Source organism: Myotis yumanensis, unplaced genomic scaffold, assembly GCF_028538775.1.
Source record: "Myotis yumanensis isolate MYYU_CA2020_CCGP unplaced genomic scaffold, mMyoYum1.0.hap1 SCAF_12, whole genome shotgun sequence".
In the NCBI taxonomy this organism is placed as follows: domain Eukaryota; kingdom Metazoa; phylum Chordata; class Mammalia; order Chiroptera; family Vespertilionidae; genus Myotis; species Myotis yumanensis.
In genome coordinates this window covers 22,570,165-22,585,031 of record NW_027223763.1, presented here as the reverse complement: position 1 = coordinate 22,585,031, position 14,867 = coordinate 22,570,165, and the positions used below count along the sequence as shown (strand labels likewise).

The 14,867-nt window shown below is 38.1% G+C and overlaps 1 protein-coding gene across 1 annotated transcript in view; it reads left to right on the top strand.

The window, feature by feature from the left end:
• SMC2 (structural maintenance of chromosomes 2) overlaps positions 1-14,867 on the top strand; it is a 54,468-nt gene that overhangs the window by 14,426 nt on the left and 25,175 nt on the right. Inside the window, exons 10-14 of the mRNA XM_070431008.1 lie at positions 9,762-9,995; positions 11,386-11,545; positions 12,042-12,159; positions 12,761-12,899; positions 13,366-13,485. Of these exons, the coding sequence (XP_070287109.1) occupies positions 9,762-9,995; positions 11,386-11,545; positions 12,042-12,159; positions 12,761-12,899; positions 13,366-13,485 (771 nt within the window). The remainder of the gene's footprint in view (positions 1-9,761; positions 9,996-11,385; positions 11,546-12,041; positions 12,160-12,760; positions 12,900-13,365; positions 13,486-14,867) is intronic.

Sequence of the window (14,867 nt, the reverse complement as noted above, 5' to 3'; positions counted from 1 at the left end):
CACAAGGGTTCCCTTTTCTCTACATCCTTGCCCAACATTTGTGTGTTGATTTATTGATGATAGCCCAGGTGTGAGCTAATAACTCCGGTTTTAATTTGCATTTCTTTGATGACTAGTGACATTGAGCAGCTTTTTCATGTCTATTGACAATCTGTATGTCCTCTGGAGAAGTGTCTATTCAGGTCCTCTGCCCATTTCTTAATTGGATTGTTTTTGTTTTCGATATTGAGCTCTTTATAAATTTTGGATATTTATTAACTCCTACCCTGAGATCAGATGTATCATTGGCAGATATGTTCTTCCATTGAATAGGGTTGTCTTTTCGTTTTGTTGATGGTTTCCTTTGCTGTGCAAAAACTTTTTAGTTTAATGTAATTCTATTTCATCTGTTTCCCTTTCCTGAGGAGAAATAGATTTAAAAAAATATATTGCTAAGATTGATGTCAAATAGTTTACTGCCTACGTTTTCTTTTAGGTCTTGGGTCTTACATTTAAGTCTTGCATCGATTTTGAGTTTGTTCTTGTACCTGGTATAAGAAAGTGGTCTTTGCATTAATCTGTCCACTTTTCCCAACACCATTTATTGAACACTGTCTTTATCCCATTATATATTCTTGCCTCCTTTGTCATATATGCCTGGGTTTATTTCTGGTGTCCCCATTCTGTCCTATTTATGGTGTCTCTTTTTGTACTAGTACCATGCTGTTTTGGTTAATATACCCTTGTAGTATACTAGGTGTATCGGTTAATAATGCAGGTTTTGTAATCAAAGAAAACACGATAATTTCAAGAGAAACATCAAAAGTGCTTTACTCAAAGTAATGTCCATCGCTAGCTCCACATTTCCCCCATCTTTCAGGTAATTTGTGGATACTGTCCCAATAGAACTCTTCTTGTTTGAGGCAAACCATTCAGTGACCCAATTTTCCACTTCTTCGTATGTTTTGAAGTGCTGCTCAGAAAGTGCATGTGCCATCGATGGAACAAGTGGTAATCTGAAGGAGCAAGGTCTAGTGAATACAGCGGGTGGGTTAATACTTCCCAGGCAAGATTTTTTAACGTGTCTTTAACTGGTTTTGAAGTGTGTGATGGTGCGTCATCATGAAGCAAAATTACTTTGCCGTGTCTTCTGGCACATTCTGTTTGTTTTACAATCAAAGCATGGTTCAAACTGATTATTTGTTGTTGGTAGCGAGCGATCAGTATTAACAGTTTCACCTCATAATACACCACACCTTTCTGATCCCACCAACCACAGAGCATTGTCTTCTTTCCGAAGCGATTTGGCCTTGCAGTCAATGTTGATGGTTGACCTGGATCAACCCATGATTTTGTGCTTTTGGAATTCTCTAAATAAATCCTTTATCGTCAGTCACAATTCGATGCAAAAAGACTTTCTTTTGTGCTGTTGAAGCAACATTTTACTGATGACTTTTTGGTTTTCCATTTGTCTTTCGTTCAGTTGATGTGGCACCCATTTTCCTTTAAAATCTTTCCCATTGCTTGTAAATGATCAGAAATTGTTTGCTGAGCAACACTTAATCTTTCTGCAAGTTGTTTTTGAGTTTGACATGCATCTTCATCCAATAATGCTTGTAATTGTTGGTCTTCAAACTTTTTCGGTTGACCTGGACATTCTTTGTCTTTCACATCAAAATCGTCACTTTTAAAGCATTTAAACCGGCGTTCACAAGTATCTTGAGATAGAGCATGGTCACCATAAGCTTCCCGAAGTATTCAGCAGCACTTTTCTTCAAAATAAAGTAATGAATTAAAACTTCCCGCAAATGCTTTTTTTTTTGGCACGAAATTCGACATTTTTAAATGTAAAAATATCTGATGTTAACACCTTCAGAAAATTTGACATATGAAGTTTTGAAGGTTGCTGTCAATACAACAAAATAGCATACATATCACATCGTATATATATCAACATGTGTAACTCCATCTATTGAAAAAAAATACACATTATTAACCAGTACACCTAGTAGTTTCATATCAGGTAGCTTGATACCTCTAACTTTGTTCTTTCTCAAGATTGCTTTGGCTATTTGATACCTTTTGTGGTTCCACATAATTTTAGGATTATTTGTTTTAGTTTTGTTTAAAATGCCATTGGAATTTTCATAAGGTTTGCGCTGAATCTGTCGATTGTTTTCAGTAATAAGTTCATTTTAATGATGTTCCATGAGCACAGTATATACTCCCATTTATTTGTCTATTCTTTTTCTTTTATTTCTTCAGTGTCATAGTTTTCTGACTACAGGTCCATTTATTTACTTGGTTAAATTTATTCCAGGGTTGTTTATTTTTTTTTTACATAATTGTAAATGGGATTGTGTTCTTCATTTCTCTGGTAGTTCATTATGGTATATCAAAATACAATCAGTTTCTGAATATTAATTTTGTATCCTGCTATTGTACTGAATTAATTTATTATTTGAATAGTTTTTTGGTGGAATCTTTAGGGTTCTCTATAGAATCATGTCATCTGCAAATAATGACAGTTTAACTTCTTCCTTTCTAATTTGGATGCTTTTTATTTCTTTTTCTTGACTAATTGATCTGGCTAGGGCTTCTAATACTATCTGTCTATATATACTATATATATATATATATATATATATATATATATATATATGTCTAAATGACCATTATGACGGAACAACCGGAATGACTGGTCGCTATGACTCGCACTGAGCAGGCAGGCAAGCGGTTAGGAGCAAGCAGGCAGATGAGTGGTTAGGAGCAAGCAGTCCCAAGTTGCAGGGGGATGTCCAACTGCAGGGATCGGGCCTACACCAGCAGTTGGACATCCACGAGGGGTCCTGGATTGCGAGAGGGTGCAGGCTGGGCTGAGGAGACCTCTCCCATGCACGAATTTCATGCACCAGGCCTTTAGTATTGAATAGAAGTGGTGAAAGAGTGGGCACCCTTGTTTTATTACTGATCTTGGAGGGAAAACTTTCACCTTTTCACCATGGAGTATGATTTAGCTGTGGGCTTCTTATGTGGCCTTTGTAATGTTGAGGTATGGTGCCCCATCCCCACATTGCTGAGAGTTTTTAAATAGATCTTGGATTATGTCAGATGCTTTTGCTGTATCTGTTGATGTGATCATTTGATTTTTAAACTTCATTTTGTTTATGTGGTATATCACGTTAGTCATGTGGTATACCAACCTTGTTTCAGGAATAAATTCCACCTGATTATGTTGTATGATCTTTTTAAAGTATTGCTGAATTCGGTTTGCTGATATTTTGTTGAGGATTTTTGCACCTAAGTTCATCAGAGAGATTGGCTTATAATTTTGTTTTTTTGGAAGTGTTTTTGTCTGGTATTAGTATAGGTAACACTGGTCTCATAAAAGGAGTTTGAAAGCTTTCCCTCAACTTCAACTTTTTGGAATATTTTGAGGAGGATAGGTATCAAATCTTTGAATGTGCTGTAGAATCCACCTGTGAAGCCATTTAGCCCAGGACTTAAGTTTATTGGGAATTTTTTAAATTACTGATTCAAGTTCATTAATATTTACCGATCTGTTTAGAAATTTCATTTCTTCGAGAAAGAGAATGTCCAATTTGTTTGCAAATAATTGTTGTGATACTTTTAATTCTTTGTATTTCTGTGGTGTCAGTTGTCACTTTCATTTGTGATTTTATTAATTTGGGTTCTCTTTTTTTCTTGAGGAGTCTGCCTAAAGGCTTATCAATTTTTATCTTTTTACAGAAGCAGTTCTTAGTTTCATTATTTTTTTTAAGACTCTACTTTATTTCCACTCTGATATTTATTACTTCCTTCCTTCTCACTTTGGGCTTTGTTTAATGCTTTTTCTGATTTCTTTAGTTGTAAGGTTAGATTGTTCGTTAGAGATTTTTGTTTCTTGAGGTAGGCTTGTATTGATGTGGCTTTCCCTCTTACAACTGCTTTGGCTATGTCCCATAAATTTTGGTTCATTGTGTTTTCATTTTCATCTGTTTTAAGGTACCTAGATTTCTTCCTTGATCTTGTTAACACATTTATTGTTTAGAGCATGTTATTTAGCCTCCATGTGTATGTTTTTCAATTTTTTTTTTGATTTCTGATTTCATACCATGTGGTCAGAAAAAATGCTTTTTATGGTTTGTCTTTTAAATTTATTAAGACCGGTTTTGTGTACTAATATGTGGTCTAAGATCCTAGAAAGTGTTTCATATTCACTTAAAAAGAATGTATATTCTGCTGCTCTTGGATCAAACGTTCTAAAAGAATTAAATCAATCTGATCTAATGTGTCATTTAAGGCCATTTTTCCATATTGATTTTCTGTCTGGATGATCTATGCATTGATGTGAATGGGTGTTAAAGTTCCCACTGTTACTGTATTACTGTCGTTGTCTCCCTTTATGTCCATCAATATTTGCTTTATATATTTAGGTGCTTCCATGTTGGGTGTGTGTATGTTTACAAGAGTTATATCCCCTTGTGTATAGCTGACTTCCTCTAGTGTTGGGTTTGGTACCCTTTGGTGGACACCACATTGGGAGCTCAGGCTTGCTGCCACTTGTGCCAGATTTTTGTCAGTTGAGGCTATGTTTCAAGCCACTTCTGGCCACTGCTTATGACAGGTTTGGGGCCATCTGATGGAGTTACACAAGTTGAGAGACTGGTCACTGTTATGCCCAGAGTTCGGGGTCCCCAATAATCCACCACCAGGGAGCCTTTTCCGATGCAAAAGCAAAGGATCTTTTATTCAAGCCCAGGACTTGGTCCCCCTCCTGCCTCCATTACTGGATGCAAGAGAGAGCCCCGAGTTCCAAGAGAACAAAGAATTTATAGGGCTAGGGGTTGGGGGGTGGGGGCACACTTTGACCATTGATTTGGTCGATTCCGGTTGGTTAGGTGAGGGCTGGGGGCTAGTGACGCAAGGGCAGGGTGCAGCTAGGGTCTGGTTACACAAAGACAGGAGGTGGCTAGCATACTTTTGGCCTTGGGCTAGTTTCCTTGCGTTCCTATTGGCTGAGATAAGGGCTGGCTGAGCAACTGATACATTCTATGGCTTTTGCTTGAAGAGGAGTTAGGAACTGTTAGGTGACCCAGGAAAGCGGCGGCGAGGAAAGCAAAGAGAATCGAGAGAATCAGAAAGAAAAAGGAGAAGTTTATTTGCGTTCTCGGGCGAGACCCACCGGCCCAAAAGGTGGGGCCAGTGAATTTCGCGCCTTCAGGGAGGGAGGGACATCTCTTTATTCAGGTGTTTGGTGAGGGCGGGGGCCTGAACTGAGGAAGTGCCCGCAGCAGGGATCATCACACATTCAACTGAGGGAGTCTCGGCCGCAGGGGGTGGGCGGCACATTCAGGAATGGGTCAGTATCTTGTGCGGGGATCTCTGTGAACTTCAAGGAGAAGCAGGTATCTGTGTCTGGCACGCTGACCCGTGAGAGATTCCAGATCTGTGAGAAATTCCAGAGGAAGTCCATTGTCTCATCCCATGTCCGCATGTATCCGATCCCGGGCTCCCTCCGACCTAACATCCCGGCCTTTTGGTGATAAGGGTCGGCGACTCTCTGACTGCTTCCAGCTGAACAAGGACGACGAGGGGGGGCGGCGGTTAAAGGCCGGGGTTAGGCAGAGTCGGGTCGGAGGGGAGCCGAGTGTAGGGATGGAGCAGGAGCTGATTCACAGTCACCCGTGACATCTCTGCGATCCGGGAGCGGATGAACTTGAGGAGGCACGGGGCTAGGAGAAAAAAGACACAGATGAGAATCAGGGGCCCTATCATGGGCAGGACCCAGGTAGCTAAGGGGCTTTGGAACCAGCTGAAAGGGGAGTTGTCCTGGAAGTGTCCTGCATGTAGTTCTTCACTCAGCTACTAAGGTCCGCCTTAGCCGTCCTCCCCCTCCTTCTCCTCCCGGCCCTGAGCAACCTACACCAACCCCCACCCGCTTATGTGTGGAGATTCAAGGTCCGTGAAACCTACTATCAGAACGGCAAACAAGTCACCCGGCAGGTAGGATCTCAGGACTGCCCTCTAGCGGGATGCCAGACAAGGATGCAGATGGCTGTCGACATCCGGTCAGTATACCATGGTGGCCGGCCCTATGCTTGTTTTGCTTACGACCAAGAGGACCCAGACAGGTGTAATCAGGAGGTCGACACCTATGGGGGTTGCCGCTGGAGGGGCTGTGTTGTCAATGATGCCTACAGGGGTGGCTCCTTTATCTGGAAGGATGGGGCCTTCCACATCATAATCCAGGATCCCTGGGACCAGCGGTGGGTTACGGGTGTCGTGGGAAAGCTATACTTAAGTAGTTGGAGCTCAACCCCCTCAGGGACCATTTACATCTCCCGGGTTTCGGCACCAAATGTTAGGTGACCCAGGAAAGCGGCGGCGAGGAAAGCAAAGAGAATCGAGAGAATCAGAAAGAAAAAGGAGAAGTTTATTTGCGTTCTCGGGCGAGACCCACCGGCCCAAAAGGTGGGGCCAGTGAATTTCGCGCCTTCAGGGAGGGAGGGACATCTCTTTATTCAGGTGTTTGGTGAGGGCGGGGGCCTGAACTGAGGAAGTGCCCGCAGCAGGGATCATCACACATTCAACTGAGGGAGTCTCGGCCGCAGGGGGTGGGCGGCACATTCAGGAATGGGTCAGTATCTTGTGCGGGGATCTCTGTGAACTTCAAGGAGAAGCAGGTATCTGTGTCTGGCACGCTGACCCGTGAGAGATTCCAGATCTGTGAGAAATTCCAGAGGAAGTCCATTGTCTCATCCCATGTCCGCATGTATCCGATCCCGGGCTCCCTCCGACCTAACAGGAACAAGGTTATCAGCCCCGTTCTGTCCTTTCAGTCACCACTTTGTGTTTGTTGGAGTAGTTAAACAATAGGTACCGAGCACACCAAGTTTTATTTGGAATTTGTGTACTTTTGGAAGATTTTAGGGAAGTCCACAACTCAAGCTTAGGCAGGTTCCTTCTGTCTAGGAGCTGCTGGAAGAGGTTCTGCTAGGTGGGTGAGTTGGGTGCACTGGGGTCTCAGGGAATTACTAGGGTGAATGGTGTTAGATTAATGAAGAGCTCAGATTTGGTGCCTGCCTACACTAGGGGGTGGCAGTGGGGGGGAGGGGGCACTCAATACAGGAACAGTAGCACCTGCCAGCACTTTCCTCTGGGAGAGAACTGCCCTCCAGCCCTTGCCCTGAAGCTAGTTCTTCCTGTGTCTCTCTTTGGCTTTTTGAGCTGCTGTGTTGGGGCTCAGAGCTAGTGAGATTGTGAGTAAGTGAGTCTGTGTCCAGGCCCTCTAAGACCTGCAGTGGGTAAGGACTCCAGTACCCCTTTGTTTCTCTTATACACAATGCCCATTGGTTTTCACATCCAGTTGTTATGGGGACTCCTCTTCCTGGCAGTGGAGCCCTAGGCAGGGGAGTGTGGTGAAGCTGAGATAGGCCTCCTGATTCTTAATTGCCAGCATTTGGGACCTGCCTATTCTGTTTCTCTGCCCTTTCTACCATTCTCAGCATGGCTGCTTTATATCATAGGACCTGTTGAGCTTGTCTTCAGGTAGTTCTCGATGGTTGTTCTATAATTTAGTTGTTACATGGGAGGAGGTGGGCACATTGTTTACCTGCTGCACCATCTTGACCAGAAGTCTCCTATTCTTGTTTTGAGAACAAACTAAAGGATAAGGGAAATAGCTTGTCCAGGTGTTAGCCCTTGAAAAAATGCAATAGAAATGGAGTGTACTGAGAAAGTTGTGACATTTTATGCACATCTTAAGGGTAGGTCCAACCAGAATGACCTGGAGATTGACTATTAAATATAAAAGGAAGAAGTGAAGGAAAATTCTAGGTTTTGACAGTTGGACCTAGGATTACCATAAGCTGAGTAGAGAATAGGAAGAAGTATAGTATGAATTTAATGGGCTTGAGGTCCCTGTTAGACATCTAAATAGAGATGTTGAATCGAGGTTAGAAATACAAATCCAAGTACATACATTGGCATGTCCCAAATTATCGACTCCTTCCCTGAATTCTAGACTCAGGGAAGCTAGATAAATTCTAGATTCATTAGTCTAGCTTCTTAATTAATAGTTTTACCTGGGTGGCTAACAAAGTCTGAAACTTAACATATCCAAAATAAAATTCTTAAGTTTACTCCGCCTACCCAAACCTGCCTATATTATTGAATTTTTCTTATACCGGTAAAGGACACCACTGGTAACCTAACGGTTCTGTCCAGAAATCATAGGGTCCTCCTGCATTTCTCCTTTTCTCTCAAATCCTGCATCTAATCCATCAGCAAATTCTGTTGGCTTTAAAAGTATATCCAGAATACAGGCACTTTTCATCACCTCCATCACTGCTAACCTGGTATAAGCCATCACCTCCTATGAGGGATACTGCAATAGTGTCCTTACTAGTTGCCCCTCCTGCTCTATAGTCTGATCTGTACAAAAGCTAAAATACAAATTGGATCACATCATTCTTGTACTTAAAACCTTTAGTGGTTTCAAAGTTACAAGTATAATTAAATCCAAGTCTTTACCATGGTTTACAATACTATATGGTCTAATCCCTGGCTCCTCCTTACCACTTGCTCATTGCTCCAATCACAATTCCTCCTAGTATAGCATGGCCACTCCTTTTATTTCATTTAGGCTTCTGCTCAAATGTTATCACAAAAAGACCTCCTGTCATTCTTCTTAAAATAATAGCCCCCCTCCCCCATCACCTTCCATCCCTTTACTTTGCTTTGTTTGCTTACTATGTCTTCCACCCTAACATATAGGCTCCTTGAGGAGTCTAAAACAATACATAGTTTCGTTTGGTACATAGTAAACATCTGGTAAATATTTATTCAATCATGAATTAAACAGTTGGGGCAAAATTTCTGATTTCTGGTCACTTTCATATAAACAGTATAAATATACATATTTTTTAGGGCTGGTATCTTGCATAAAAAGGTTTGTTAAGTAATGCTATCCCCACAATTATTTAATGCTTAAATTTTATGGCCCTTAATAGTTTATGAAAATATTCTTAAAAAAATTTAATTGATTTTAAAGAGAGAGGGAGAGAGCTAAACATCGTTTTGTTGTTCCATTTATTTATGCATTTATTGGATGATTCTTGTATATACCATGACCTGGAATCAAACCTACAACCTTTGGTGTATTGGGATGACGTTTTAGCCAATTGAACTACCAGGCCAGGACCTAAAAATATTTTTATATACATGTTCTTAATTCTAAAATCTCTACTTTTAAAATTGGTATAGGATGGCTATTATAATTATTTAGATTTAAAAACTGATTTTTAGTTTCTTCAAGTGGTTTAAATTTGCAATTATGTTTTAGCTCATTATCTCTAAGATTTGACTATAACATATGAAAGTATTTCTAGAAAGATAAGAAGCACATATTTACATCCCCATTAGTGGGTGTGCAGGAGGCAGCTGATCGATGTTTCTAACTCTCTATCCCTCTCCATCTCTCTTCCTCTCTGTAAAAAATCAATAAAATACATTTTTTGAAAAAAAAGAAAAGGATCTGGCCTGGGAGACAAGAAGCCTGCCTAAAAAAAAAAGTCAGCACATTTACCCTAAAAATAGAGCGAATTTCAAAATGGGAATAAAATGTTTAAATTATTTTATCTGAGGTGACATTATTTTCCTTGTAACCATGCCCACCTTCAAATTGCAGTGAAATTTGGTGACATAAGTGTACATGTGTATTAGAAAATAGATGTTTCTCTTAAAATATAACACTTTTCAATCTGAAACTCTTCCTAAAGGATTCTAAAACTTTAGCGGCAAAGGAAAAAGAGGTTAAAAAGATAACAGATGGGCTGAACACCCTTCAAGAAGCAAGTAATAAAGACGCTGAAGCTTTGGCTGTTGCACAACAGCACTTCAATGCTGTTTCCGCTGGCCTGTCCAGTAACGAAGATGGAGCAGAAGCAACTCTTGCTGGTCAAATGATGGCCTGTAAAAATGACATAAGTAAAGCTCAGACAGAAGCCAAACAGGTAAATACAGACATTAAGCACTATGTGATTACTTTTTTTGTTTTCGAGAAGATGCTTCACATTTATGCTTTGTTAAAAAATAGTCAGATCAATGTCAAGGATCTTGTTTATTTTATTCTGCCACTTTATAGCATTTACTGTAATGAAATTCTGATATGTGGATTGCTAAATATTGATAGTTTAAAGATGCTTTAAAACCTAAAATGCCTTTATAGGTTAATTGAAATTGTTAGTGCAATAAAGGCTTTATTTTGTTTCCAGCACTATATGGAATATTTGAGGTTAGTCAATTTTATATATTTTTTTTGCTGTATTTATTGGCATCATAAACTTGAAGTACTAAGATTTAACAGGAACAGAAAAGTATCCTCTCCATTTCTATGCCCACCACATCTAGTTCTTAAAACCTTGGTTCTAAAACTTGACAACATACTCTTTGGAAGTATCTCCACTTCTCACCTACCCCCATTCTAGTTTTTGGTTTTCCTACTCTGATTTCATAATTTTCAAAGGCTTGTCAATCTATTAGAATGGTTTTCAAATTTGTTTAGATAGTTGTACAACTCTTAAAGTCCTGTGAATATAAGACTTTTGATAGCACAAAGAAAAAATGTATAGATACACATTCTTTGTAATGGAAGACTCAGCTCTGAAAATATATACGGACATGTGTGTGTATTGTATATTAATCCAATTCAAGTTTTTCTATCACCTATTTGCCACTTTTTTATTCAACAAAGATGATCACAAAATATTTGTTAAAAATCAATAGCCAAAAAACTTTAAAATCCTCTCAGTTTTCCTATGAACTTATTTGTATTGGGACAAGCCCATCGTTATTCAGTTTTAGAGGGAGGATATACCCATATAGAGCTTAGAATACTACTTCATGGTTTTAAGGAATAGTGCTCAATTATATAAACTAGCATTTAAATATCAGACTCTTTGCATTTAAATTGCTGTCAATTTAGTTTCCCTTTTTCTATGTAATGTTATTTCTCATTGCTCAGTACAGCTTCTCTTGTTAGATTGTACTAATGTATATTTGTGAGTGTTGTCTAAGTGGAAAGTAAGAGAACTAGAGTTAGGATTTCTAGCTTTCTATTGTGTTCTTAATTTAACCAGCTAATGACAAGTATTCTTTGATATAATTTGAACTAATTCTTTCATATTTTATAATTATTAAAAATAGGGATTTAAATTGCAAGTTATTTAATGGTTTAACATATTAGTTTTTATTCTGAGTAGTTTTTTGAGGAGAAAATGTTGGGAAATGATTGATCTGTTAGGATACTAATCCAAGTGGCCAACAGTTGCATTTTCAAGGCTGATTCTCTTAAACCAATCTGAACTATCTGCCTCAGATGGTCTGTTACATTTTTCTTTGCAGGCTCAGATGAAATTGAAACATGCCCAACAAGAATTAAAGACTAAACAAGCTGAAGTTAAGAAGATGGATAGTGGCTACAGGAAGGATCAAGAAGCTTTAGAGGCTGTGAAGAAGCTTAAAGAAAAACTTGAAGCCGAAATAAAAAAGCTAAATTATGAAGGTTTGCCTTTAAAGACATACTATTAAATCATTAGGAGGTAGTGGTGGTTGGTGAAACTAACTTAAAAAATAGCAAGTAGGAAAAATTTTTATCCTACTAATGAGTATTAGTATAAGAAATGTTTACAAATATAGTCTCAAAAATATCTAAGCATAACATAGTGCTTTGAATTTTTGAAGATTCACTACTCAGGATTTCCTGCTCCAATCACTCGACCTGACACTTGAAAACTCAAAAATGTCATTTGCATATTTCTACTTCAGTAGGCATTCAATTCATTTGTTATTTTTTGGAATAGAAATTGTATTATTTGTCAGAAATGTCTACTTAACACAATAGAAATTTGAATGTTAAGCATGCTTTTTATTTTATACTTATCAGAAATTTGTATTTTGCTTCTAGAAATGCTTTGGAAATAGAGGTTACAAATATTTTCCTTAAAACAGAATATTTATTTTAAGACTTGGTTTTAATTTACTTATGATTTACTGTTTAGAAAACAAGGAGGAAAGCCTTCTGGAAAAGCGCAGGCAGCTGTCACGTGATATCAGTAGATTGAAAGAAACATATGAAGCTCTCTTGGCCAGATTTCCCAATCTTCAGTTTGCCTACAGGTATGAGATTTAAATCTTGAATTTTAACATAGTAATAACCAAGATCTCTTTTTATTTTGGCTGGAATGCAGTCTGAAAATTTCATGGACATTAAGATTTTTGTATGAAAATTATTGTGAACTACTTTACGTTAATTGCAGTGTTTCAGGTGTGGGCAGAGGAAATTCTTTCTTGTGAGATTTAATGGCTGTTAATGCCACCTATCTTAAAACCAAAATGAGAGGAATTTAATCTCAATCTAAAGTTTCTTTAAAGTTTTTCTATCATTAATGATAAATATCTACATTAACATTTTACAGTTTGATTTCCTCATGGGATTTTTTTCATAGAATGCTATGGTAATTATGTATTACAAAGATTAGAAAGTCAAAGTTATTTTTGTTACATTGAAATAATATGTACTAAAAGAGCTTTTGATTGATTTTAAAAACAATAGCTGGGTAGTCATCTGGGACATTTTCAAGTTTTTGTTTTGTTAAATCTATATGATTCTTCTGTCAGTTTAATGTGTTGTCGGAAAGAGCTCCTGAGTCTTACTATATATATAATTTTTTTCTATTTTCTTATCTAAGATTGACTTTTGTCATCTTTTCCATTTTAGGGATCCAGAGAAGAACTGGAATAGAAATTGTGTGAAAGGACTTGTAGCTTCTTTGATTAGTGTGAAAGATACTTCTGCAACCACAGCTTTAGAATTGGTGGCTGGGGAACGACTCTACAATGTTGTAGTAGACACAGAGGTAAATTGATTTTAATAAAGGAAATTTGTAATTGCTGTTCAGCTTGATAATGATTTGCTGCTAGAAGATTTGGGTACTTTTTTTGATGTTGTAAGCTTCTTCCAAGGTTGCTTATTTTTCCAAGTTAAAACTTTTCAGTTAATGACATTTTTACTATATTATTATATTTGACTAGAGGCCTGATGCACGAAAATAGTGCAAGGGCCTCGGGTCATTCTGCTGTTTGGTCTAATTAGCATATTAGCTCTTTATTATATAGGATTTAGCTGTATTTCAGAGGAAGTCTCAAGCTCACTCAGGAATCCAGAATGTATATTATCAGCCTTAGACTTTTAATTGTTTAGGATAGTAGGCACTAAACATTTATTTGATTATGGATTCCTAAATGTGCACTCTCCATTCAGATGTTTTCTGTTATCATTAATAATATACATGTATTTTTTATTTCACATGCACTGTGTTTTAGGTTACTGGAAAAAAGCTACTAGAAAAGGGGGAATTGAAGCGTCGATACACTATAATTCCACTCAATAAAATTTCAGCCACATGTATTGCTCCAGAAACCCTGAGGGTCGCTCAGAATCTTGTAAGTCTTACATGTTTTATCTCTATTTTTAAAATTAGAGAACATTAATTTGGGGGGACTTAATCATATGCAGAACTACAAAAATTTGTTGCTACCATGATTTAAAAATTAAGATAAAAAAATATAGTTGGTGTTTCAAAGTTGTAGTATTAGAATCTCTTTAACCCTTAAGTCAAGTTACATAACTATCAGGTGATAGTAAAAACAGTACTCTTCCCATTAAGAAAGGACCCTACATAAGGCCTTGGTTCTATTAAGATTATAATGGAGCTCAAAAATTTTTAAGGATTAGTGAAGTCCTAGCCTTAGTAATGTTATAGCACATATTACACAAGTACCTAACCCTTGTGTTAGTTACAGTTGCCTACAATATTTCATACAGTAACATGCTGAACAGGTTTGTAGCCTAGAAGCTGTAGGGCAACAATTTGTTACTCCTAAATAGTCTCTTTGGTATAAAAATATTTTAAGCTTGTTAAGAAAGTAGAAGTTACCCTTTGTAAAAGATTTTCATTTGTAAGGGTGAAGAGGGGAGTGACACCTTACCTCTAGAAACTCATATCAGTGTAGAAGACAAGGAATTAAATCTACATAGCAAACTTACCTGTGTTTACTGTGCTTTTTCTGGTAACTTACTCTCCCCACCCCAACATCTTTTGCCTTGCACTGAAGATGGTATTTTAGGTAAGATGGTAGAAATGCTGGCTTCAGCTATTTTGAGGAGTCAGTTTTCCAGGTCTCTTCCATGTAAACAGGAGGTATATATGTTATTAAACTTTTGTTTTTCTCCTATTAACGTTTTTTTTTTTCATAGGGATGTCTCAGCCAAGAACCAGAAAAGTGAAGGGAAAACTGTTTTTCCTCCCCTACAGATCAATAGGCTAGTTGTGTAGTAGGCTCTACATCTAGGTTTGTGTTAAGTACACTCTATGACAGTGGTCGCCATCTGTTGGACCTCACGGACCATCAGTGGTCCTCAGACCACCGGTTGGTGACTCCTGCCTCTGATCTTTGCACAATAAAGAAATCGCCAAACAATGCATTTCTTAGAACATATCCCCATCATTAAGTGGCTCTTGATTGTATTGAATTTCTGTTTTCTGAATAATTAGAATTACAGTTTATTAATACCATAATTCAGTTTTTTTCATGCTAGGCACATGTAAACTGTCCACAGCAAGAACCATATATGGAAGGTGTCTGTTGATCTTGCAGAGATGCTTCTCTGTTAGAGTTCTTCTAAGTTGCCTTTCAATCTGTGGACGTACAAAACACATGGCAGAGATATTCAGTCAGCTGTTGAGAAGTAGTAGCTAACTCCTACCCCTGGTATGACTACTAGTAAAATAGCAGATAAGTATAAGGAAGTTCATTTAAAAGGC